We start from the raw sequence: 26,870 nt of genomic DNA, 5'->3' as shown, positions 1-26,870 counted from the left end.
CGCACTTTTTTTTGCCTCTTTATGCCGTGACGTCAGTTCGCAGCGGGTCCTTCTTTTCGATCCCTTTCTCATCCTCGCCACCTCCGAGGGTAAACGGCGTAATTTTCGCTTTAACCGCTGATTACGAGGAAGCTGTAACATGGGCAAGGGCAAGCGGGGCCCAATTTACTCGCGAGGTGGCAAACATGCTCGGGGTGACGACCACTGCCCCTGTAAAAACAGATCGGCCTGCAGTAGGGACGCGCGCTAAACAACAACCCCGGCTCATGCTCGCGGGAATGTAAGGGCGAGCGTTGGACGAAGAGGGGAAGGAAGAGAAACGATGGTTCCCTTTCCTCGGCGTTGTTGGAAAGGTCTGCTGCACGGCAAAGCGGAATTGCGTGCTGCAGGTTCTTCGTGTTGAAAAATCGGTCGTTTTCCCTCTTTTCTCTTTCTTCTTTTTTTCGTTAGACACAACTTATACTACAGCGATAGCTGTGATAAGCTAACTTCGAAATTAGTTTTGACGTCCGCCGCCGGTGTCTGGCAGTGTCCGTCGCAGGAACCTCTGAGCGTTTTGATGCGAATCAGCGACGCAATAGCTGGTGCGGCGTTACGCGCAGTAATCTTGCAGTGTTCTGCGCGGTATCGGTTGGAGCAAACATTTGCAGATTGGCGCAAGCAAGCTTCTTCCGAGGAGTCCGGGTCATCTTCGTTTGGGGTACTGGTGCTCTGCGGTGAAGAAACAGCACGGCCTTTTCTTCCTCCTCTTACCTGTCCTGCCTTTCGGTTTACGACGATGACGAAAAGAACCAACGGTATAAGATTGCCATATTAGATCTCGTGACTCTTCCTCAACGACGCTGTCTTGCTCCGTTTCGCGTCCGAGTGGTGTCGCGGCTTTCGTATGAGAACCGCGCCACACCCGGCTTCCGGCTGCTGGCGCAAAACAAATTCCAGCGAGAATGGGTCTTTGGGGACGCCAAGCGCGCTTTGTGCTTCGCTATGTGACACACACACGCGGCTCTATATATCGTTGTGTTGTAGCCGTGGTCGTCTGCGAGCGACGACAGCGCAGCAAATGACTTCATCGTGTTTTATTGTTGTTATGTCAGTGCGAAGCGGTAAAGTACACGGTGCGCTGTCTGGGGGTTGTACTTTCTGTAGCTGTCTCGCGCTGCATTATGCATTGCGGTGTGCCGTGCTCCGTACAGTGTTTGTCGTACTGCGTTTGTGTTCCCTTTTCTTATGGTGTGTGTAACCCTTTCCAACTCTTTTTGTTTCTGTATTCGCGAGTTGCGCTTCGTCACCTGCAGCGTGAAACTGCTAGGTTCGCTGCGGCGTGCACCTAACTGAATGCAGCGCCGCTGGTCTCTATTATAGGCCGTCGGTATTTCGCGTTTGGAACGAGGCTGCCTGTGCAGCGGCGTTGTTCGCACTGGGGCGTTTCATGTACGTTGATCAGAACACGTTTTGCCTTTCGGTGAAGCATTTGCAAGGCGCGGTCTACGTCAAATACTGATTGAAGCAGCGGTATTGGTGTGACGCTGGTGTGCGTGCTGACATGAGATCTGCACGGTATGCGTGTTGGCACGGGCCGGCCTTCCTATATATACTTGTACACTTCATTTCTGCCGCTGGGTTGCGTATGTCGCCGTAAATGTGCTATTAATGCAGGGAACATCTCCCGAGCGAACACATTAGCTGACCATTGGTGCCCACTGCATGCTAGAAGATAGCGTCGCCCTTCACGACGAATAAAGAAAAGGGAAAAACCTGTCGGCACTGAAGTAGCGGCTCTGAATATGACAAGAATGACACCCGCTTCCAGTGCAGCGGGTGATGACTTGCCTTGTCCCTTCCGCATACTAGCATTGTTTAATGACTTGAAAGATGATGCGTGTGTGTGCTGTGCGTGTTTGTGTGGTGTTCGTGCGTACTGGAAGGGAGGGGGCGTAGGGCTCGCCCCAACAACGCCGTCTGCATGTGTACTGCATGTTGTATAAAACTCTTCGTATTCGACCGGCGGCGCCTCTCTTAGGCTCGCGTGCACCCAGGAGGAGCCCCCTTTTCCTACTCTTCTCTCTGTCTCACTAATGTGCTTAATCGCACTTTAAGGGCACTCATTCCCAAGCTAGAGTGTGTATAATACATATACACCACAGCGCGAGAAGTTCCACGGCGGGGCGGGTGCGTGGTACACACGTACACACACCGCGCGCCGGCGCGAGCACGTCATGAGGTGAGCGCCTCGCGTCGTTTGAAACTCGCGTGGCATGCGGGCGTACGCATTTGTAAACATTCAGGGCCCATGACGCAATCGTTGGTGACGCGGCCGCGCTCTGCTTTCTGTTTTGGGCCGGCGCCGGCGTACGTGCCTGTCCCGCGCTCCCGGTGAACTTCTGGCGCGCCCCGTAGCTGGCATTGTGTGACGCCTTTGTTCTCCTATATACCCGCGTCGCGCGGTGGGCGCCGGCTGTCAGTCGGCGCCGCTGCATCGCGCGGCCTGGCCACGACCGTGCAATGTCTCGGCTGAGGGTGCTCGAGAAATTTACTTATTTGTTTATTTCTATAGCAATTACATGCACAATGTTGCCGCTGTACTGTCACGGTATCGACGGCGCGCGTGCCGTGGTGCATGCACTGGTCCGAGCGGAACGGACAGCAAACTTCAAGCTGAAGCCACGTAATCCTTTCATTGGGCGCCGACAAACGCCGATGGCTTCCCGCCGGTCTCGTCTCGAGCACGTACCATCGAAGTGCGACGCCTGCAATCGCGCTGGCGACGCCCTCAGTGCACGCCAGTGTTCTGAGACTTCTGGTAGTCTCCAGGGCACTGTTTCTGCCGCGCAGCGGCAGCTGCCTCGCGTTCTTCGTCGCGCCAACACGTAGTCCCCGTTTATAGCTGAAATGTTATGTACGCGAGCGTTCTGCGTGAGCGTTTGTGTCGGTGCGTGGCCCGCGGGCGTATCTGTTGCGTTTAGTGCCATACATAGAAGAGGCATGGCACAATATCTTGCGATATTTGCTATACGTATCTCATATATACTCTCTCCGTTTATCCGCTCTCGCCATTGCCATTACTTCGAACGTGTCTACGATCATACCCACGTTCCTGTGTGCAATGCAATAACACGAGAGGAACTACTCCTAATTGACGCGTGCTTTCGCGCGGCCTGTATGTAAGGACGCATTCGTTGACGTGTTCCCAATTTCCCGGCATTCGCAGACGAGCTGCCCGCGGAGAACTCGGCCGTCGTGCACCCGCAGCGGGTGACCGCGGCCGGCCGCTTCCTGAGCCACGCGGTTCACCACGCCGCCAACGCGCAGCACGCCGCCGCCCGCCGCCGGCGCAGGTCCCCGGAGCTGGGAGTCGACCCCAGCATCCACGTGCGGCTGCCGCTGCCGGGCGCCGAGCCGCCGCTGCTGCTCCGCCTCGAGCCCAACGGCCGCCTGCTGGCGCCCGGCTTCGTGCTGGAACGCCGGATCGGCTACGGATTGTCTCCGGGCTACGGCGTGCGCAACCTGACCCGGATATCCAATCCGGGCTGCTTCTACACGGGTTCCCTGCGCGGTGGGAACGGAAGCCTGGCGCTGTCCACTTGCAATGGCCTGGTGGGTTTTTTTTTCGCCATCTCGGCTGTCGCTCTCGTGTGCCCCGCGAACCCCGCGGACGGGGTATTGCATGGACGTGGTCTGTGCTGAAACTGCAGCGTCTCGTGTGCACGAAGAGAGAGCGCCCGCGAGGAGGCTTTCGCGCAACGCGCGCGCTTGCTTCGAGGGGAAACCTAACCCACAGGCCGTGGATGCTGTCGAGCGGAGGTGTGAAAGGAAACTAAGATATTCGTTGAGGTCGACGCGGTGCGGTGTTTTGTGTGCGCGGTGGTAAGATGAAAACGCAGGGCTCTTTAGAGGCGGCTATTCTAAAGGCTCAGCGCTAATAGACGACACTACGCATCAAAAGAGGCAACAACAAAAATCCTCAGAAAAGCAATAAGAAACCGGATATAGAAAAAGAAAAATCTCTACGCACGTTGTCGTTCACGTCATGACTTAAAATGCAGTCGGCACTATGTCTTATAGTGTTCTTTCATCATGCGCGTCTTTATTCCCTCTTTCCTTCCCTCTTTCCCTTCCCCCAACGCCGAGTAGCTGGCTAGAGGAATATACCCCAGGCCGACACCTCCACATTTCGTATCATTAAACTCCCCCTCTCTCTCTCTATCATGACGCGCGCCTACTCGGCATCCTAAGATCGCTAATCGCTTATACCGAATATATTTGCTTGAGCGCACTAAGCGCGAAGGAAGGGCTTCTTCTTCTTCTTTTTTTTAAAACTTTTCTCTCGGGAGCAATTGAATTCACGTGGAGTTGTTTTTAACCAGAACGATTGCTAGTTGTGTCGCTCCCTCAGTGATAACACCTATTGATTACAAAGGTCCACGACTTCCAAGGCGGACGTTAGTTCTATAGATGAGCCTTGCCGCTGCCGTTGCACAAATTTGTATCAGCGACGGGTGACCCTAAGAAACTGATGTCTTACATTTATCTTCTTATGTACCCTTCCTTTTAGCCGGAAATACACTCTATCTGATGTTTTTAATGCAGACGTGGTATGAGTCGCATAGTATTCCGTAGGAAAGAAATAGTAGAAATTATATACTGAGGAAGCTTTATTGGCGTCATTTTGGCACAAGGAACCGCAGCGGCTCGTCGACGACACGCTGTACCAGTTGGCATACACACCTCTTGTGAGCGTCGTTCCCTCAGCAATCGTCCGTGATGCACCTCGTGACTCTCTCTCTCTCTCTCTCTTCCAACTCGGTCGCCGATAACGAGAAGGGCCCGGCCATCAGCCACGAGGGGCTCACGTATTGACCAACGAGTAAAGCGCAATAATTCTAGCTCCTGAACCCCTGCTACATTCTGCGTCGCCGCGGTGGCGCGTGCTTTCTTGGATCAAGTGCAAAAGCACGCGGAAAAGGCGACATGTTGTATTTCAACCTAAAATCCGCTTAACTTGAAATTTCAGCAGCACGGTGTCATAGGTCGCTGAATGTTTCGAAGGCTACTCACTCGGACATCGCGCTTCCTTCGATCCTGCAGTTGTACGTACCTATATACTGACGTATACTGCGTGTACTTAGAGGGCTTTGGAAGATAGGGCTTGGTTCGCGAAGCAGTGTTGTAGTTAAGTACGTACTATTATTACTAGTGGACTTATTGTAATATTCCCGCGCCCATTCGTGTCCAGCTAGGCCGCGGCCCTTTGAGGTTCAGCAGAGCCATTGAGTTTCCGTTTCGAACACTGGCGCGATCGATGATCGTGAAGTATCGGGATTCCGATAACGGCCAGCTGATTCGCGTGAGCCGGATTCCCCGGCGGTGCACTCGTATACGTAGTGAGTGCACTTTGTCCAGTTGCCAGTGGTTCCGGGTATATCGGGGCAGGCCAGCGAATGTGAAGGGGGACGCTCGATCCTGGAGCGATAGCTAATCGAGAACATGAGTGCGGTTGCCGCCGACCTTGACTGCGCGTGCAGCTATAGAAACACACCGATCACGCCGGCACGGCACCGCCGATACTTGGGGTACGACCGCCCCCCCCCCCCTCCCCCCCGCCTCTCTCTCTCTTCAGCTGGGAGAGTTTTACCAACCACCGCTCGCACGAGACCCTCATCACGTTGTGGAGAACAAACTCCACCGCCGCGATTATTTCGCCGAGCTACGTGGCCCGCTTGTTCGAAGGGCGTGGAAAACGGTATCTCTCGAAGACGAAGAACCAGCGCGCAGCCAAGTGGCTACGCAGCGACGTCTTGCAAAGCGCGAAAGAACGCTCACACGCGGAAGGCAAACATAGGCCATGGCGCCTTGTGTTTCCCGTAAGAAGATTCTCTCGCGCCTTAAGAGCAAGATTTAGCTCGGAACCAGATCAGATTTCCCCATTCAAATACACGTAAAACGGAGAAATGTTTTTATGAGTTGACCGCTCGCTCGAGTTGAATGAAATTCGTTGCATTTGACGGAGAACGTTGTATTCTAGTAACTATAGGAAGTACGTAGAATCTAGGTTTAGAGCCTGGAATTTTTTACATAAGTTCCCGAAAATTCGCAAGCTCAAAGAAAGTTTAAGCACGAAGTTTACGCATCCGTAACACTGCACGTAAAACAGATATCGCACTTCTGTAAACTGCACCTGTTAGACGATCTAAAGCGGACAAACTTGATATATGAAGTTACAGCTTACGTGAATTTGTTACAATAATTGCGAGGGTTTTGCAAAAGTCGAACTAACAAATTAGTGGTGTATTCCAAGGTGATGCATAATACGACAATTTTGTCCACTTTAAATATATTATGTGCGCTTTACGTAATTGCGATGTCGCTTTTCATTGCCGAGTTTGAGTTGTAAACTTGATAGATGAGTTTCTTGATCTTTTGTTTTGTTCAATAATTCTTGTTAAAGAATTTACGGCCTAAATAAAAATCTGCTAGCTACAGTCACTAGATTGCAACATTTTTTTCTTTTAAATGCAACCTCATAAAAATCCATGCCGTGGTTGCCAAAGGAAACGATTTCTGTGTTCCCACGTATTCAGATAGGAGCGGCCGAGCGAAAGCTCCTCATACATGCAAGATGCCGTTCAGTAAGTGCCAACTCGCCCGGCAGCAACACGTCCTGATGCGATGGCCACCCACATAAGCCACTCGCCAGCGTTAATTAGTTTTCTTAATTTTTTTGAGCAATTTAATTTTTGGGCCATTCGGTATAAATGTTCAACTGGTTATACGCCTATTCTTGCACCAATTCTTCAGAATGGCCATGTGCCACAGTAGAGAATGCATAATTATGTTTACATATGTGTTGTTCTTCTTTGTGCATGCAGCTCTCATCACCATACTTTCATCGCCTTCGTACTCGTGAGACATCGTCACTCTGTGCACTCGCCTGATATGGCGTTTGCATTTCGACGTAGCTTGTGAATGGTGTATATAATGCATTAACACTAATATTGCGTGAGAACAAAGTTGTGACTTGTGCGGTGCCTAAATATAAACGTTGCATGAGGTTAGACGTTGTATAGGATGAAAACAAACATAATTGTAAGTGGGTACATTGAAGTTGTGTAGCTTTTAATTAACCACTTCACATAGATTCTTCCCACATGTGCGTTTTTGGGTTCTATACTCGAGGGCCCATCGTATTGCTTCCCCCCCCCCCCCCCCTTTTCTTTTTTTGATACGCGATTCTACCTCGGCAGTGCTCAAGTATCATGCATATCCAAGACGTCAAACAGTGCCCGCCTGTCTTTGGCAGCTCAATCAGTTGGGCAGTTCACGAAGTGCCTACACAGGCACATATGCCGCTGGGGAAACTCGAATTTCGAAGAATTGAAAAGAAAGACACGTGCTGCGCGGTTCCAGTTTGACTGCTTACCCTCTGTGAACTTTAAGACGGCTGTCTTTTTCCCCTAATTTCTCTCCCCTAATTTTTCCCTAGTTTTTCCCCGTCTTTCTTTATTGAGATAAAAAGCGAGAAGAAGAAATAGCGTATCTTACTCGAAGACGTGCTAGTTGTCGCGCACGTATCAGCCCCAAGTAACGGACAATTTCCGACTACGTGGCATGCATATCTATGAAGACATTTGAATAAGTTCATTTCATTTTTTTTAATACAAACGCACCCTCAAACGCGTAAGTCACATTCAGCTGCCGTATGCTTAGGTGCGTGACGTGCTTTGTATTCTCAGCACGAACGCGCCAGTCTTCGTAACACTGAAGCACTGCAGCGCGTACCGCGCGTTTCGATATGACGATGTTGCCGTTTCCTCATTGGATTGTAAACAAACAAGAAAGAAAAAGAAGAAAGAAAGGAAGAAAGAAAGGAAGGAAGAAATAAAGAAAGAACGCAGGCAGTGAAGTCGCGCTACCCAAGATTGTGGATCCACGCCATGAAGCTAGTGGAGAAATGGCAACCGCTCTGTTCGAACTCAAGCTGAATCGAATAAAGGAAGCGACGGCACACGTTCAAATTCCCGAGATTGAGCAATCAGTTCGTTCTTGTTACTGACAACGCTATTCCTGGTGCCTGTCAACTACAGAATGTCTGCGAGGCTAGTTGAAAAACCTCCCCCTGCTTTTCTAAAGTATCGGAACGTCCCGCGTCAGTGACAACTGACAAATACCTTTCAGTTTCCGCGAGAAAACGCGCCCGGCATGTTCCGTTGAAAAATACGAGGCTGCATTCCAAGAGCGAATGACGCTGCTATCTACAAAGTCTACGAGTGAAGAAGATGACGCCGATTGGCGTTGCTATGCGGTACGACTCGGATCTTTCTCTTGCTTCCTTCTTAGCGCATTCTTCCGAAATACTGGAACGGAGATATTGGAACAACGTACATCGACGCCTCTGACAATCTTCGGAGAGCGATGAACAAAGTTGTTAGCCTGTCGCTGCGCGACGGTGTAGTGATTATCGCAGTGAAAAGTTAGCAACGTGGCTCTTCGTTCTCAGTGGTTGTCTAGCGGCGTCGATGTGTTGTCCCGACATCTTAGTTCCAGGGTTGCAGGAGTGAGCCATACGGATGCGGTTGAAACACCCTTGTAAGAAGTCCTGCAGGGGACGTGTATCGTAACAATTCTTTTGCTTCGGTTCCGTCTTTCTTTCTTCTTGTTTTTTTCTTATCGCTCCGCAAGTCGCGGGTGCCTCCGATACTGGCGGCGTAAGCGGCAAGAGAACCAGTGACGAAAGGTGGACATAATAAAATAAAGAAAAGCACTTACTAAGTATCGATCCCGATAGCATTATCTTCCTTATTTGTATAGATAGGAGTACAATTGGCGCTTGCAGTGAAGCCTTTTTATTTTTATTTTTCGCCGTTGTCTTGCAGTTGAAGTACCGTTGCTTTTCCTCTTTTCTCTCTCTCCGTCTCCGCCCTTACAGGGCAGCCGCGCCATGCATAATCTAGAGATGTGTCAGCAACCTCCTCTTGCATTCTCGAGCTCGTACCCTTAATTTCCGGGTTGAACTCCCGTCCGACCCTTCGCTTCAAGCTCAGAAAGTAACGCACCGCATAACATGCGGTACGTGGGCCGATACAGATGTTCACAAAGCATAAAGGAAGTGAACGCCGCGAGCATAGCACAATTGAAAGCGCGCTGTGCTTTTACTTTACGTCATATTTAACCCAGACGTTTCCAACGTGAAAGACGGCGAGGTTGCTCTCACGTTTCCAGGTAGAGCGTTTGCGGACGCGAGTACAACTCTCGGTGAACAAGGGATGTTATAGAAGATTCCGCGTGTCTGCTCTCGTAATTTCGCGGAGTGCCCCTAGTGCGCATAAATAATCATCTACAAAGCTCGACGTGCCTTCTTCCGCTCGCGCGGACTTCAATCAGCGCCGCGCAGCGGACCTCTCGGTCCATTCGCCGCTTCCGTGCAGGGAGCAGCGGCGTGTATTATGCTTCGGTGCGGGAACCGAGATGTGATGTTACGTACATGCTCGAGAGCCCGATTCGTTGAATGTTTCCCAGCCGCCCTCGGGGCGAATTCCTGCAGCAGGACTGTGTGACGCTCATCTGGATCTGCTCGTCATTAGAGCGGGCGGTTGGCCCGCTCTTTCGGAAGAAAGAAGTGTACGTGTGGGCTCACTTTGATTATTTCCTCCAAACCTCGGGTTTTTGATCCTTCTTCCTCCGTTCCTCATTGTCTCTTCCCCGCTCTCGCTCACTCACCCTTTCTCGCATTGTTGAGTAAATTTGCTGAAGCCGAAATAAAGCTTTCTTTCTTTCTTTCTTTCTTTCTTTCTTTCTTTCTTTCTTTCTTTCTTTCTTTCTTTCTTTCTTTCTTTCTTTCTTTCTTTCTTTCTTTCTTTCTTTCTTTCTTTCTTTCTTTCTTTCTTTCTTTCTTTCTTTCTTTCTTTCTTTCTTTTTATGTCAGTTTTCGTTTTATTTTTAAGTATGTGTACCAGGAAAGGAGGTCAAGCAAGGAGTTGCGCTGCGTTTCCTTATGTTCAGGTAATGAAATGCAGGATGCGCCAAGAAGAATTGATGTTTGTACTTTTCAGCCTTCCTGGTGCCTGCACAAACTCGTTTGTTGTTTCATTAACGTGAAAACGTTTTTACAGCTTCAAGTCTCTCGCCAACATCCGTTCGAATATCATTAATGAAAGTAACGGCCCTGCCAGCGCATATTTAGTTCAGTGTTAGAAAAGGCAGGTTTGTGTACCGCGGAGGGAGCAAGAGGGCAGGGGGGAGCAGTTTACATGGAAGTTTTGCCTGAAGGCAGCTGCCGCATCTTGTGCCTGCGACCAGGAGAAACTAACCAAATTTCGCCGGCCGTTCGCTCGTGATTGTCGTACTCGCAATACTTGCCGCCACAAAATTTGTTAAAATTTCATTGTGTTTTCATTGACGTTTCGTTGCTTTAATAAATTTCCTTTGAGATGTTGTTAAATATCATGCGTGATTTTTGCACGGGTGAGCTAAACTTCTATCTCCAAACGTCGGTTAACGACGGCTCGTCAGCAGAAAGTTCTGCTTTGGTCTACTTTGGTTCTAAGAACAAATGTTCAGAATTTATTATTATTGTTATTGTTGTTTCTAGTGGGTGGTGCTGGCCCATTAATCAAACGTCGGCATTAACGACATGCTCTGCTCGTCAGACGAACCGCCCCTCATTAGTCTGGTTCAACGCGGCGAAGAACATAAGTGCTCGAGTTTCGATCGTTCTGAAAAGTGAAATGTAAAAATATGTTCGACTCCTTTCTTAGCTTAGGTATAGATTCGTTCTCGACAGAAAAAATAAATAAATAAAAGGAAAAGGTGATTTAAGTTTGCACTCGTGGTTTTGGTCGAGACGGGCGGAAAGCCTTGTACCTCTGCTGCGGCTGTTTTTGCGCTGTTTAAGGGCGAGCAGTCAAGCTGGCCTCGTTATCAACGACCAGTTTCTTTACAAGGTGAATAATTAGAGGTTACTTTGCTTTTGCGATGCCACTGCATGCTCACATCGGTCGATGCGAGTTGCAAAAGTGAAAGGAAATTTTTAAGCGCGATCAAAAGAATGCATTACAACTGGCGCCGTACCTACGCTGAAATCTTTACAGTGGTAGAATCAGCGGCAACAGATCGAAACTAACGTGTAGCTTCTTGCTGACCTCATAGCAGCATTCTTCGTGCGGCGAATATTTCACGGTCCTATAGCAATGCTTCTTTTTTTTTCTTTTTCTTTTTTCATACACACATGGGTGAGAAAAAAGCATTGTGAGCAGCTCACAAAGCCCTCAACCATGTGACGCAAAAAAGGAATTGTAATAAAGAATATTGAATAATTTGGAGCATAGCCCTGCAGCACAGCCTTTTTTTTTTTTCACGCAACGTACAACTGGCAATTCACTAACGAATAATGTGACAGAGTACCATTTTATGACAAGCTCATTGTCGTGTATTTCATGTATTAGTATTTACTTTCTACGTTTGTGTAGTGTTTATGCATCGCTCTCTCTCTCTCTCTGACCCTGCACTCAGGAAGGTCTAAGGGAACACAAAAAGACAAAAAAAAAAAAAAAAAAACACGCACATGCACACTGTACTTGTACACCTCGCTCGCCTAAAGTGAATAAATTAGTTTTGAAGTCCATGCTTCGTCCAGTGTGTGCTTGCGTCTTTCCTATTGTATTGCGTCTCGTTCGAGCACTGCAGCTCACTTTCAAAACTCAGGGCAGCTTCGAATCCTTGACGTCTGCGTTAAACAAGAAACAAATATCTGTCGTTAACGACTTGTGTTTTGTTGTATCTGGCCAGGGTTTGTTGTATCCTATCATATTTTTTGGCGTAAACCAGCAGACATAAAAAAAATAAAAAAATAAAACGGCTATTTGATTTCTGAACCAAACTAGGTTACTGCAGAATCTGCGGCCTGCTGCGTCTCATAGGAACAATGAAAGTAGTCACACAAAGGTTTTCAAGTGTATGGCATTGAAATATGTGTTACACATGGAAGAAGAGTACATTTCGACAGCATGTACCACAAGACAAGAAAATATTTAGCAGTGGAGAAACGCGACACAGTGCACCCACAGACTATAGGATCTAAATTTTCAGACGCCACAAACCTCTCGCGTAACCGCGCGTGCTTCTCAAAAGAGCTAGTTGACGTTCAAATACGCAAACGGGCGAAAGAACAAACGAAAGCTAATTCCTTTTAAAACGGCATAAGGAGCAAAATAAATTCGATTTATTAAAGGAATGGTATGGGGGGACTTGAAGGCGTACATTTTTTGCATTGAGGATGTTTAGGTAGCGTTTGTTGTTTCGTTCCGTACAGAACAAAGCCGGCAACTGACATGTCTGCGGGGATAGAATAGATGGCTATACGTACTGTACGCCGACTCGATATATGTGTGCTGTCCCGTGTTGAGCCATGTCGGGCGATGACGTACGTTTCGTGAAACGGAAGTCGGCGGGTGACCTCGAGAAAAACCGCTTCTGTGGCAAGAGTACCGCGCCCTTTTGTTTTCTGTAACGGAATCAACAGTTATGCTTCTAACGTCCCCTTGTTGCGGAAGCTATTTGTATGCGCTGGCACTTCTTTTTACACCTTCAGCGGCCCCCGTCCGTATTCTGCCTCTTTCCGTTCAACCACGCCCAACAAGTGAAGAAAAAAAAAATCAAGCTTGGAGAATGCTTCGTGCTATGTCTGGAGGCTACCACGTGCTGCTAAGAATGTCTTCTGGGAGAAAGGGTAGAATGATCTTTCCCTTCTGCGGACGTCTGTGTGATTCGCTGGGCGGCACACGTGAAATATCACCCGTTTACAGTGACTAACCGAGCGGCACCCGTTTAGGTGAAGATCTGTACTTGCGATGAGGCTTGTTAGTTTTATATGTGACGCAAAACTTAAAAAGGATGTTTCAACTGTGGTTGCCGCGGGGCAGAAAGCAGTCAACTAACAATTTGCCTCTTGTATTTCTTCCTATTTATTTGCTTCAGTTCATGGTTCTCGCCCACCTCGTTGCGCTCGCTTATCCTTTTATGCCAGCTCTCCTTTTGTGTCGTAAAACCGCTTGCGGTTACTTCTTTCATCATTTGACTGCCAAAAAACCTTAAGATAACCCATGTGTCGCCACTGGCACGCATTTGAATAGCCGTGTTCTTTTGTTCTTTAAGTTGTCGCGCTCGATTGCGCTTTTGTTTTGTGAAATCAGTTTATCGTAAACTTTCACTTCAGCCTTTCAAGTTCTTCTAGTGCCACTTTTATTCTCACGATTTCTTCAGTCCCTTTATATTTGTCTCTCCCGCCCATAATGGAACGAAAACTTAACCAGTTTCCAAACAACCTTCGGCTTCTTTCCGCCTGACAAGCGGGCTTCGCCGTACTCGGAGTCTGCGTGCGACAAAGCCACCGCCTTCGTGATGCGCCGACGACGGAAACCGCAGACTATACGACGGGCTTGCGTGGTCGCTGAAGACACACGTACAGCCTTGCGCATACGAAAAACACACAGAAATACTAACAGCAGCAGAATAAACTTTTGTCGAGGAGGTAGCGAATTTGTGCACCAAGACGAAACCGCAGCAAATAAACAGACCCGGTCAGAATAGTGCAGTTACCGCTGACTTTGTAACAAATCACGTCACATGGCAACTGAAAGTTGGTGCATACGTTAACACATAGGAAAGCGAAGCGTGCTTAATGATTTACATCCGCGATTATTATTTTATTATTATTAATGTTATGTTTACATACAAACAATCACAATGTCCATTGTAGCGCATGGTGTAAGCCCAGTGAATTGTAGTTAAAAAATAAATTATGGGGTTTTACGTGACAAAACCGCGACCTCATTATAAGGCAAGCCGCAGTAGGGGACTCCGGAATAATTTGGACCACCTGGGGTTGTTTAACGTGCACCTAAATTTAAGTACCCGGGTGTTTTCGCATTTCACCCCCGTCGAAATGCGGCCGCCGTGGCCGGGATTCGGTCCCGCGACCTCGTGCTCAGCAGCGCAACACCATAGTCACTGAGAAACCACGGCGGGTATATATAGTGAATCGTAGTCTCTGTAAAGTGCAGTCCGCTGCGTGCTGTCGGAGGGACAGTCCAGTATTAAGTGTCTAGATATGTTAAGGGGCTTGTGAAGTTTGTTAGGTGTTTCTATTACACCGCAGGAAGCACAGGATGCACTGAGTGCCCGCCCTTGTCGATGAGCGACAAAGAAACGGCCACAACATTGCCAATCTGTCATCATCATTTTGTACGACTGATCCGTCGTGTGCGTAACTGGCGGCCTTTAGAGCGGGAGGTAAAGAGCATATGAAGGCCTTTTACACGTTGTCAACTGCATTTCGGAAAGGAGGCGTGGAAAGGTCCAAACCTGAGTTTTTTCTTTTTTATGTATCAGTAGGGTTAAATTTCTTTGAATTAAAGCGCTTAGACTGATAAAGAGATGCTAAACAAAAGACGGATAGAAAGATAAAAAAAGTACCGACGTCGTCAGTGCACGAGGTGTTAAAAATACACTGCTGCGTTTTCTGTGCTTGCTGGCCTATGCACGCGTCTTTCATTGTGCGATGTCGCAACTTGTACACGACGTCCGTGCCTACACTGTTTCATAATAATTTGACACATCAGTGAATGCTACGTCTGGCGACGTCCACCCAGGAGCGCAGTCGAGCGAATGCACGAGTTCCTGTGCCGCATGACCCTCCACGGTGAAAGCGGCGTGTGATCAGTTTCGAACACAGCCTCGATTGGCGGATCAGGCTTCGTATCCTCCACTCGTGTGCAACGCTACGTTGAAACGGAGTGCATGGCACGTCTGCATCTCGATCTTGTTTTCGTACCGCGCCTCTCTCTTGCTTAGTGTAGGGTAGTCGACCAAATGATATTTCAGTTGTTCTGCTTAACTATCTTCCCAATGTGTCTCTTCCGCTCCCCAAATCCTTGATCCTGTCTTCCTCTCCTGACTGTGCTTATCCTCTTTGTTGACAGGCCGGCTTCGTGCGCACTGAGCGCGATGACTACCTCGTGGAGCCGCTAGAACCGCCGCGGGGTCACGACCCTCAGCCTCATCTGGTCTACAAACGATCCGCCACCTCGGGCGGTGATTTTCCCGAAGAGTGGCTCTCGCGCGCTCAGGATGTCGACCGACAGGAGGCCTCGTCGTTCTGCGCTACCAAAGGTGAGTGGCAGGTGTCGAGCAGAGAGACGGAAGGGCATACAGAGAGACACGAAACCTGAATTGCGTATGTCATATGCGCTTGCGTTAGGTCAAAGGGCATTCGTGAGAAACAGATTAGTGGCGACGTTCGCCGGACAGCTATGGGTAGACTGTGAATGCTCTAAGAAATGAAAACTTGCGATCTGCCGCTGAGCGCACCTCTGTCATTCTAACTGGGATTTTAAGAGAGCATACTGAGGGGTGGCATTTATTCGGGTTTCTGTCCCGGGTTTCGTTACGGCATTTGGCACTGGTTCTCACTTTATGTAGCTGTATAAAATGGGTTGTTTCCAAAATGGAGTTATCAACTTGCCGATACTGTTCTTGACATCGGGAGTCTGGAAGTTGTCGTGACGTATGTAACGGCGAAACATTTTTCCTCAAAATTGGAATTTTTGGTACACTTCGACACTCACAGACCCATTTACTTAGGGCCGTGTTTGTTCCTTCATCCAACATGAATGTCACTGCGACGTCAACAGAAGCAGCTGTTTCATCAGCTTACCGCCGAACACCCATTAGAAAACCCACGTGTCGCCAATGATCGCATCTCTGCGTGGTCGCGCTTATTCTACAACTAAAGCGGCTCGTTCGTCGTATTCCGCGAGTAGATTTCCCTGTACCACTATATATGTACATCGCTCCAACTGGCGCGTCTATCCTCGATAAAGGATTGAGTGAATTTTTTTCCCTGCTCAAACCTCGCGTAAACTGTCCTTGAGCTTCGGCTCTATAGCGATTCGGACAATCGAGCTCAGAGTAACGAGTGCCCTATTTTTTTTTTCTTCTTTCTTCCGTCTTCTCCTCTTCCTCCTCAAGGGCTGGTATGTACTGTCCCGGTGCCCAAGCATGCTTTTGTGCATCCGCTGCTCGGGGAAAGAGAACGGCAGCCCGAGCTCTTCTGCATGCGGTCCCGTGGTCGTGTCGCGCAGGAGCTGCGTCCCCCGCCCACCACCACCACCACGGAGGGTCCCGTGCTGGGCCCCGGGAGCACCAGCGTCGGCGCCGCCGTCGTCGCTCGGTGAGCCTGGAGCGTAACGTGGAGACGCTGCTGGTGGCCGACCGCACCATGGTGGAGTACTACTCCAACGAGGACCTCCAGACGTACCTGCTCACCGTGCTCAACATGGTGAGGACCACGAGGGGTCGTTCGAGCGAGCGGGGTGTCGGCAGTCGGAGGCCGGTAACCACATGCGCGCGTATGTCACGCGCCAGCGGTCTTATGCGCGCCGGCCGGCGTCAGTGAGTAGGGATAGTGGTTTTATCGGCTGCATAAACTTGGACACATTCGCTTACTAACTGAATTAACAATCGTGGTGTCAGTGTGCACAAGCAAACATGAATAGATCACACTGAATGACCGCAGACAACGACTGTCAAAACGCTGGCAGCAAGCGCAGCTGCCGCAGCGGGCGAAGGCTCGCGCGGTCTAACGCTTCAACGGAAACTGAGCGGTGAATGCACAGCGCATACAAAGGTCAGAGCCGTGTGGAGATGAGAGACGGTGCGGGCGACGGCCACCACCGGGCAAAGTGCAGAGGAGTTTTGCAGAGGAGAAGCTGCCCCCCTTCCCCCCCCCCCCTCCTTCCCGCGCTGCCTTCCCGCTTTCTTGCTTTCGCGTGGGAGATTGAGTGGCACCCGGTTGCAAGATACGCCTTTGGTACCAGAGCACAGCGTCGCCCCGCCTCCCTCCCTCTCATACTCCCACGGCCTTTCGCGCGACGGTCGCGTTTGCTTTCCGCCGTGAAAACTTCGGGAAAGCGGTGCCAACGAAAGCACCCGGAGAGCTATAAACACGTGGCTCGCTGGATTTCCGGGAAATGTTCGATCGATTTCACTGTAACGCGGCCACCGCGGCCGGGTTCGAACCCGCGACCTTTTGCTCAGCACCGTGACGCCATGGCCACTGAGCTACCGCGGCCAGTGAAGACCAGCTTTGGGCAGACTTGCCGTTCGGCGACATTTTCACATGTCACAGTTGTCGAGTTGATTGACCGGAAGCGCAGCAGTAAAACTGTGATGTCAACGAATTCCCTCCCGTCAAGATATCTAGTAGCACACCTGTCTGGATGTTACGACACACAACAACGTTGCGAAAATTGACCTTCGAGGAGACTACTTCAGACCTTCGTGTACTCTTCATACGTCGTGGTGGCTCGGTGGCTATGGTGTTGCGCCGAGGAACATATCCTCATCCACTCGATATTAGACAGCGGGCGTATACATATCGTTGAAGGGCATGTACTCAAAAATTACCCCGCGTTGAGCTTTTAATGTTCCACGCCGTCCTTCGAAGACCATGTGTTACTTTTGATATGTTTAATCCCGTTCGTCACGCGGCAGCACGTACTGGCGGTGCTGCATTTGTATGAAGACAAGGTCTTAGCCGACTTGAGACGGATTTAGCGTATCTGTGATCTGAAAATCTTGTAACCACTTCTAGAAAGATAAGGTCGGTTAGGTGACTTGTAGATGTCGTATGGACTTGACAATGGTATTAAATGATACCTCGTCATGCCGAGAATGTGTAGCAATAGTCAGACACTGTAAGCCGTAAACGTGTTGGGATGCGAGTCTCTGTGTAGCTGTCGACCTCTGCCGTGCCGCCGCATAGTGCAACCTTACTTAACTGATCCGTCCTCGGCCAGATGGCATGGCGTGCCCGGGTTCGCTTTATGTTAAGAAGATAGAAAGACGACTGGAAAGCAGTGAATTAGGTTTTGATCTATCTTACATCCGTAATGGCCAAAACGTGCAACAGAAAGTTCCTGGGCTGATGTATGCGGACGACATATTGCTACTAGCAGACAATGCAAGCAATTTACAGTCTTGCGATAATAAATACCAATGCAGCGGGGAAATAGGCCTTAAGTTTAGCACAGAGAAATGGGGAATTATGGTCCCTAATGAAAAGACGAGTAATGACGTGGTATCAATGCAACAGTTACTCATACTCATTGCCAAGCAATATAAATACCTGGGTATATACATAAACGAAGGAAAGACCTACTCAAGCGTCCACCAAGATCATCTAAAAATTAAAGAGAAGCGGAATGCAGCAGTAATGAAACATTGCGCCACTTTAGGGCTGCAATAAATATTAGGTGGCTCAAGGAATTTAGAAAAGTGTAATGGTGCCAGCGCTAACGTTCGCCAAGTGCAATTCTGTGCAATAAATCAGAAATCTTGGCAGGGTTGGAGATTAACCCGAGGGCGGTCGGCCGACTGGCTTTGGGTGCCCACGGCAAAACCACAAATGAGGCTGTGCAGGATGACATGAGTTGGTCCTCGTTTGAAGTCAGAGAAGTGCAGAGCAAAACAATTTTGAAGAAAAACTAAGGAACATAGATGAAAAAAAAATGGCCGGTTAACAAATATCCGTACTTCAAACGCGTGGACACGGAATGGAGGAAAAGGTGAAGAAAGCTGTCAACCAAGTACAGGGCAATTGAAAGTGTAAATAGACAACCAGGAGACATGAAAAAGAAAGCGAGAGAAACAGAGACGGTAAATTGTATGCAAAGGAAATGGAAACAAAAATAAACCATGAATATCTACAAAAACGCCAGGAAAGAAATCAGGCGCGAAAAAATCTGTATGATAACGCTATAGGAGGAGGAGGAAAAAGAAGAAAGGAAAGGCAGGGAGGTTAACCAGACGCACGTCTGGTTTGCTACCCTACACGGGGGAAGGGCTTTAAAGGGATGAAAAGAAAGGAGAGAGAGGGAAGAAAGTACTCGCAGTATGAACACGCGTGGTTGTCCAACACTTCACAATCGGTCACTGAGGCCAGTCGACTTAAACTAACTTGCTATTTGAGGCCCGAGGTGGCTACCTGAGGATAAAAATTAGCGGAGAAAATATTCGCCACAGGATGGGGGCATGTGTGGGCTGCAAAAGAAAGCCCGGAAACGACTCGGCATATCGTAACGGAATGCCACGATATTGAACCAGCGATACCCTTAGGGACTCCGTCTGCCTTCCAAAAGCGTGGGCACTCAAAGAAGAAGGAATGATTAAGGGGTGAGCAGCCGAGATAAGTAAGAGACGATTAGAGAGAGTATTGGCGGAAGAAAAAGATAGAATCGATTGATAGAACCGGATTCATTACAAGAGTAGGTAATGGTAGTGTATATGAATGGAAGTTTTAAATACAAAAGTTAAGATAGAGATCAGATAAGCTAAAGGCTAGAGCGGGATAGATGTAGTGAAACCTGATTAAATCGAGCAGGCTAGGCGACTATTTGTCCTCGCCACATTTCAAAGGGAAGGCCAATAACAATTATGATAATCATCATCACGATACAGTGCCTCGCTGCGGTGGGAGGGAGGGTGGGCGCATCGAGGCACCCTACAATTTCCGTCGGGAGGGATGAGACCTATGTCGGAGAAGCGCGCCTGAGTGCGCATGCGCGCCGTCATCTTTAAGCGCGCGCGGAGGCGAAAGCGGTGCGCCGGCCCCATTGATCTCACTCGGTGGCCGGCCTTGACGAAGCTCTAGCACGGCGCGGTATCTCAGAGTGTATGAAGGGCTAGTTATACTCCAGCGTAGCGCGGACGCGAGCCACCCGTGGCGCAGTTTCCGCTACGCCGGCGAAAAGTGCCTAGGTGAGAGTTTCGTAATTGCGACATGCCTACCGCGTTGAAAGAAAGCTGTCGACGCTGAAGAGATGAAACGCAAGGGCGCCGAGGTTGCGCGTGTTTGACGGCCCAGTGAGAGTGCCGATGGCGCGTTGAGCACGCGCCAGCCGAAGCTCGCGAGGCCCGTCTCGCCCAAATGCGTGGTTCGTATCCTGCCCGCCAGGAGCCGCACGACGTCGAATAGAGGCGCTATTGGGATAGTGTCGCCCAACTTAGATGCGTGGCTTCCGAGGCTTCCGAAGAATGCAACGAGCGTCTCCTATACGTTGCAGGACGGACAAGGAGACCCGATGGACATTACCGTAATTGCTCGTGCAAAACGGTACGAGTAATTAAGATGCGAATTAAGTTAATGATAAGCATGAAAAAGAGACAGAAATAGAAACATATAATGAACGTTTAATCATCGAATAATTCGAACAACCACGTACGTCGACCTTGTCCTTTTTAGCGTCGACACTTGGTGGGCGTTGTCCCCCCCCCCCCCCCCCCCCCTTATTTTTATCTAGGCGCGTGGGCGAGTAGTTCCATACAAGAAAAGAGAGAGAGAGACAGAAGAAAGGGGAAAGGCAGGGAGGTTAACCAGATGGGAAGATCCGGTTTGCTACCCTACGCTGGGGAGAGAGGGGAGGGGGAGGTAAAGTGACAGCAAAGTAGAGATAAAGAAAGGAAGAAGCACAGACGACAATCACAATCGGTCACAGGTGGCACAGCACAGTAGCCACTTGCAGCACTATAAACATCTGTCCAGGCTACAGCCGCTTGTCCAAGTCTGTTGCTCTTAAAAACTGCAACAGTGCCCTCGTCGCCCTCCGCTGCGATGGCTTGTGATGTCGGCATTCTAAAATAAGTTCCTCTGTTAGAGGTCTTAGGTCAAAATGCGCTATCGCGTGTACGAACGATCGTCTCTGTAAATTGTAGCGAGGACAGTCACAGAGAAGGTGCTGAAGAGTCTCCTCGCTACCACAGTCATCACACGAGCCGTCGTCGGCCCATAAAAGAAAGTTATTGATCTACTCAACGGGGCATGTCGTAGTTCTTATCTGGGTGAGATAATCTGAAGCAGACTGCTTTTGTGTAATCCCGTCGGGGCGGTATAACTGACGTCTACACGCTCCTGCACGAATGTTCGTGCTCTGGGACACACACTAGGGCCGACCATCTTTCACCGTGGGCATTTCTTTTCCTTACCAAGTGTCAGCTTGATGGCGTTTCCCTCTAGGCTGCAGTCTGGGCTGTGACATACGTTCCCCGCCGGATCGCTCTCGGCGTCCCGTCTAACAGAGGACGCAGGAAACCCCTCGATCACAGCTCTGCGTTATGAGATTGCTAGCCGAGGCGGCTGCACCCGAGTTATAATAGACGAAACTCACCGAGCGCCACGATGCCTTTCGCGGTGACGCATTTGCTGGGCGTCATTTCTCCCGGGAAAGAAGGAGGATGAGCAAATTAAGCTTTTTTTGTTGCTTCCCATTTCTTATTCCTCGGCATGCACTGTTCCTCGAGAACGTGAAGGCAATAAAAGCTTTAAGCGTTGCTATAGTCACGTGGCGATTTTTCTCTACCCGTCCGGGCCCCAATCACGGGAACCCCGGGGGAGTCAGAGTTGATCGCTAACCTCCTTGGGGACAAAAAAAATGTTTTTACCGGATTTTATTCCTCGAGGGAGATTATTGGCGGCGCAATAACGCTAAAAGCTGCAGGGAAACTCTCTCAGCGTGCTCGCCATGCTTCGCCGTCGCGCCTCTGCCCCCTGTCGGAGGAAGACAAAGCACGGAACGTTCTGGAACTTCGGCAATCCCTGCGTCTCAGGTGGCTAGCTATAGGGCTGCGCGGCGCACGTCAGATTCACCGCAATTGTTGCGTGCAGCGAAGTGAAAGCCTTCTCGTCGCTTCTTCCGCGCCATACCTGCCTTCACGCAGAACCGCGGCTCAAAAGTTTTGTCGACTTTCGCTCCGCACTTGCGCTTGATTCCACGTTGCCCAGCAACTGCTGTATTATTGTATATACATAAGAAAAAAAGTTCCGCATAGTAACCTAGCGCAGCTGTTAGTCTTCCGCAGTTGGTGCGGACCAGCTGGCAAAACGTAACGTGACAATACGCAGCGGAGCTGCTCGTAATTTCGGCGTTGGCATGAGACAGACTGCCGTCCTCAACGGAGCAAGCCCGTGGGTTGCGCACACGAGCTCGCTAGCATCATTGCGGCGATTACGACAAATTCAACTGCCGTGAGTATACCGGGAGTTTACGAGAAGGACAAGATTATATACATGATAGCAAAGTTTCAAAATTTTTTCTGCGATGAAAGTCACAAAACAGCCGCTTTGAGCCAAGAAGCGAAGAATCAGTGTATTTGTCTGCCCTTCTTGCCTGGCGTTCCTGCTTTACCTATTTATAGGAGCTTTCCGACGCTGCGCGTCGCAGCGGTTCATGTTTTCGCAAGCCTGCGGCTTGTACTCGTATATGTTGTGAAACACGAGGATTTTAATTGCCTTGGCTGGGAGCGTGTAATCACCGTCGTTAGATTTGTGTCTGCAGTTGTCTACATGCACTGCATCTTTCTTTTACAGCTTCAAGACGCTTAGCATTAAGGATTAATTCAGTCTGTCGTGGAGCAGGCATACTAGACAGCCGCCGAATAACGATTGTTTGGTACGCACGTGTCGCCAATTACGCTGGATAAAGCTCATAACCAGTATAACGGGCGTTACGGTTAATTTTATTTTGGCATAATGAACGAGTGATCCCACTCGAAGTCTGAAAACAGCCGAATGACAGGATCCTGAGGATAAATGAAATACAAATTATTCTCATATAACCAATATGCGACGGCAAATTAGCCTCATTCAATAAGGTTACATAAAAAAGAAAGAACGACGCTTGGAGGCAGCTGTGCTATAGTGCGTACTACTGCGCTATATACGAAAGAGATACGTGTACGTTAAACGCCAGGCTTCCGTTTAACGCCCTTAATTCTCCTCGCTTCTGTGCTGAAAAACATGAGTGCCAGAGGGCATCAGATTGATGAGTACTATGTTTCAGGTAGCAGAAAGCGAAGTTCGAACTTAAATGACTGCAGGGATCGTTACATGAACTTAGATTGGGTGCTGTGGGCGCACGCTGTACAAATCACTCCCATGATTGTTGCACCTGCGTCTCGAGAGCTCCCGCAGTAACAGGGGCTTTCATTTCCGTTAAGTGGAAGCTCTACATATGTTCCATCAAATGGCCGAGCACTGGTGGAACCATTCTAGGTATATAGGTAAACTGCTTTCACCGAGGGTTTAGGAAATGGCGAGGTTGGAAGCAACAGGCTTGCGCCTGCTTCGTCTCACAACACCGGCGCCATTACGCGTGTTTTGCAGTGATATACAAGTTGACTGAATTTATTACCTGCTGTCAGAGGCGTCGGAAGCGCCTAGCGGCTGGTGCTTTTTTTTTTCTTTATTAAAAAATTGTAGAGCGAAGTGGAAATGAGGTCACTTGGCTGTTAGTTAATTAGCTGCCTGTTCAGGAATCACAGCTACCTAATCCCAACCCCTCCCTTCTTGCGTCCCGGCGGCCGACCCAAATGTCTTGCGCAGAGTCTTTAGCACTGTTCTGAGTCTCAGAATCCGAAGAGAAGTGAGAAAGGCGAGTATGCTACCCAGAGTAAGGTTCAGCTGACTACCCTGCACTTGGTGAAGCAGATAAGGTATTGAAAGGTACGAGAGTCGAGAAAGGGGTCTGCGCAGTAACGCGACGGAGCACGCAAGAACTGTGAAAGCGCTGCGTGCAACTATGGCGAGGCAGAGTCGTGGGTCGGCGGCCGCGTCCCCTAACGGCCGCATTGCTAACTGAATAAGCTGCGAGCGAAAGGTGTTTCCGAATTAATGCGCCGCGCTGTTCGGAGACAGTACCCGACTGCAGCTCGTCTAATTAACCTCTGCGAAGTCCACTTTTGTCCGGGCTGGGGTCCTGGACTGGGCAAGTGTTCTCTCTCTCTACGTCTTGTCTAATTGGCGCTATTGTTCCTTGGTTAGTGCCTCGCGCGCGGCGTCGGTCCTGTACCTCGCCTCGCCTCCCCTCTGCAGTCAATACTTGGCCGCCTTAATATTCTACGGAGTCTGTATGGCGTTACTAAACACCACACAAAAAGGATGGTGGCAAACGCTCTTTCTTTCATTAACATTAGTGCTTGCCGCGTTTTAGCAAGGTTATTAAGAGCGCGTCATTGCTATCATCTGCGTAATTTTCACGTCCTTGTATGTATTCACATCATTAGCAAGCTTCTGTCATATTACAAACCCTGCTTTATAAAAAGCGCAGAGGGAACATTAGGAACAATTAACTAAGCAGTTCGTTCGCAAACTGAGGATCCTGTACATACGCGGTCATGCATTATCATATAAAGTTTTGAAAGGCAGCCATGTTGGCTAGTTATAATATCCGTGTATTTTTTCAACTCTGAACTCTTCCCAGAACTCTTCGGCGAAGGCAGAGAAGAAAAAAAAATTCCACAAGCTCTTTTTTCCTAGTTTAAATGGTCATGTGGCCGATGGTGTCACTATTATATGAAGTAAATTGAGGTGAAACGCATTCGTATTTAATCCGATAAGAGGGCACCAGTGCTGCATCTGTAATGAGTACCTAAAAACACCCATTCCCGAATGGGGTGTCTAAATAACATTTGATGGCGAGTGATCGTCTTTAGCCGGAAACGCCTGGCTGTCTGAGCGACGCAGCGTGCTGTCAACTGCTATGTCCGCTATGGATGGGATGAAGGTTGTCGCACTTTTGCTTTACTTTCATGTTTAATCGTGCACAGTCGACGGAGCAACGTATTCGAAGAAAAAAAAATCTTCTGATTTCTGAATAGTGAGTATTCAGTTCGAGTACTCAATTCAATTTCAATTCAATTCAATTCATTTTTATTGATAAGTAAACTAGTACATAGACTAGTATACAACACACTAGTATACATAGACTAGTATACTCAACAGAACAGTGACTATTCGATTCGAGTAACGAATCGAATAGGGCAATTTTCGAAAGTTTCGAATATTTGCACACCCCCTTTTGGCTTCTTTGATATGTAGGGTGTGCGATATTCACGAACAGTTTTATTGGGCTTGTCCCATAGCCATAGTGCGAGCCGTGCCCTGGCATGCAATTAAATTGGCGCCTCGTCTGCGGGAGCTTTTGGGATCTAAACCCGCTGCTGCCTGCGGTAACCGACCGGTAAAAAGGGGTAAAAACATTCACCGGCCCGACACTCGGTTTATTTCAGAGTTGAAACGCTTGGGAAGCAGCATGCGCCATTCAATTTCCTGCCGGAATCTCACGGTCATAAACGAGCTCGTAAGAGGCGCTTCCACTGCGGCAATTTCCTATATGGCATCTCAAGCACCTAATAGGGGGAAACGCGCTCGGGCTGGGAGGTTAGATCTCCTAACGGCCGAGCATCTGGCCGGCGAATGCGTTTGTATAGTTTTTATCGGTGGCAGCTCTGTTCTTCCTCCTATAACTGCGGCAGATGCTTAAGCTAAATGGTGCGGAAAAAAAAAAAGAAAGAAATCGGCAGATCCCACGTGTATGTGAGGGAATCAATTATAAGAGAAGCTTTCTTTGATGTTTACTGATCAAATATCTTCACTTCTCGTTCTTCACGTCTATGTAGCTCAAAGCTCCTCGCTTAAAATTCACGCTCTGGTCCGACATTTATGTAGATGCATAGATGTAGATCATTGGTTTTAGGGGCACATTCCTGTACTCTGGGGATTGGCCAATAACTCCATAGTTCAAAATGAAATAAGAAATAGGAAATGTGAGGAATAAGAAAACAAAGTTTTAAAATGGGCAGGTTAGAATCAAAAAGAGATAGAACGGGGAGAATTATTTGATAAAAATATAGGATTCAATGAAAAAAATAAGTAAGGCAATTCGTAATCAATATCGTTTGAAATAAAAGAAAAAAATTGAATTCTGAATTTAAAGTTTAAGTTTCATTGATTCTACTAAACACCTTTACACAAGGGCATTAAACAAAGTGCTTGCGTATATTGTGCGCAGTGTACATAGAATGTATTCGTGTGTTTTCTCTCTCCCTCTCTGTTTCTGCGTTCAAGCAGCGTGAAAATCTTCTATGGATCATTATCAGCGTTCGCAATAACCGGGCAGCAATTTCTAGGCCTCTGCGGCATTGTAACGGAGCGAAATTTTACTAACAGTTCGCTATTTTCTTTTTCGCGCACTGCTAACCGTGCCCGTTGAATTATCTGTATGTACTCGAATTATCGCGAAGTGCTTTCAAAATGTTTACCATGGCACGTCGCTAGCGCTATAGCTATTTTGATTTTAAAATCAAATCGCACGAGACTTTTCTTCCTCTCATTTCCTATAAGCCTCGCAAGCTGTTCTATGAAATCGCGTTCTCTCGCGATCTCGGCATGCGATTACGGTGACTGTTCGTTGGCACGCTCCATTTCTTCCCTTCGCATCCGGGCATTGCATTCTGTATAGTCATTCTGGGAAACCTTTACGGTGCGCAGAATTGGGAGATGTAACGTGGTTTTCTGCGTACTTGGTTAGGGCACTGCCACGTGCATTGGCACGCTGTCGCATTGCGCCTGCGCCCATACAAGCTCTGCTTCTATCGCACAAATTGAGTTTGCTGGCGCAAACGTTCGTGGTAGATAACAGGGGAGAAGGCATCGGTGTTCGGAACCATTTTTTCCCTGCTATAACGAGGAACCACATGCAGAGGGAGAAATGAGGGGGGGGGGGGGGATCAATTTAATTTGGACCACCATTTCCGGCGTTTATGCGACTTCCTCTTTTTCTAGAATGTCATTGCGCGCGCTATAGTCAAGTGTGGGTCAGAGTTGAAATTGTTTGCGCAAGCTTTCGTGGGGCGGTCCACTTATTGCTGCATGCAGCAGCGGACCCTCTGTTTGGGTTCGTGAACGTACGTGGTATTTTTGTTTGTGTGATACTGTATATAGGGAAGGGTACAGAAAGTGTTATGGTCATTTTGGGACACGCTTG

At 48.8% G+C, this 26,870-nt stretch overlaps 1 protein-coding gene across 3 annotated transcripts in view; it reads left to right on the top strand.

Annotated features, from left to right (window-relative positions):
- Positions 1-26,870, top strand: part of LOC119440655 (A disintegrin and metalloproteinase with thrombospondin motifs 7-like) — a 133,997-nt gene that overhangs the window by 57,512 nt on the left and 49,615 nt on the right. Inside the window, exons 2-4 of one of the 3 annotated variants that reach the window (XM_037705546.2) lie at positions 3,209-3,594; positions 14,973-15,162; positions 16,134-16,330. In XM_037705546.2, coding sequence (XP_037561474.2) covers positions 3,209-3,594; positions 14,973-15,162; positions 16,134-16,330 — 773 coding nt within the window. Of the gene's footprint in view, positions 1-3,208; positions 3,595-14,972; positions 15,163-16,020; positions 16,331-26,870 lie in introns of those variants that run through there. The other 2 variants (XM_049662146.1, XM_049662147.1) reach the window with 2 other exon arrangements.

Source organism: Dermacentor silvarum, chromosome 2 (genome assembly GCF_013339745.2).
Source record: "Dermacentor silvarum isolate Dsil-2018 chromosome 2, BIME_Dsil_1.4, whole genome shotgun sequence".
NCBI classification, from domain to species: domain Eukaryota; kingdom Metazoa; phylum Arthropoda; class Arachnida; order Ixodida; family Ixodidae; genus Dermacentor; species Dermacentor silvarum.
This window is presented reverse-complemented; position numbering and strand designations above follow the sequence as displayed.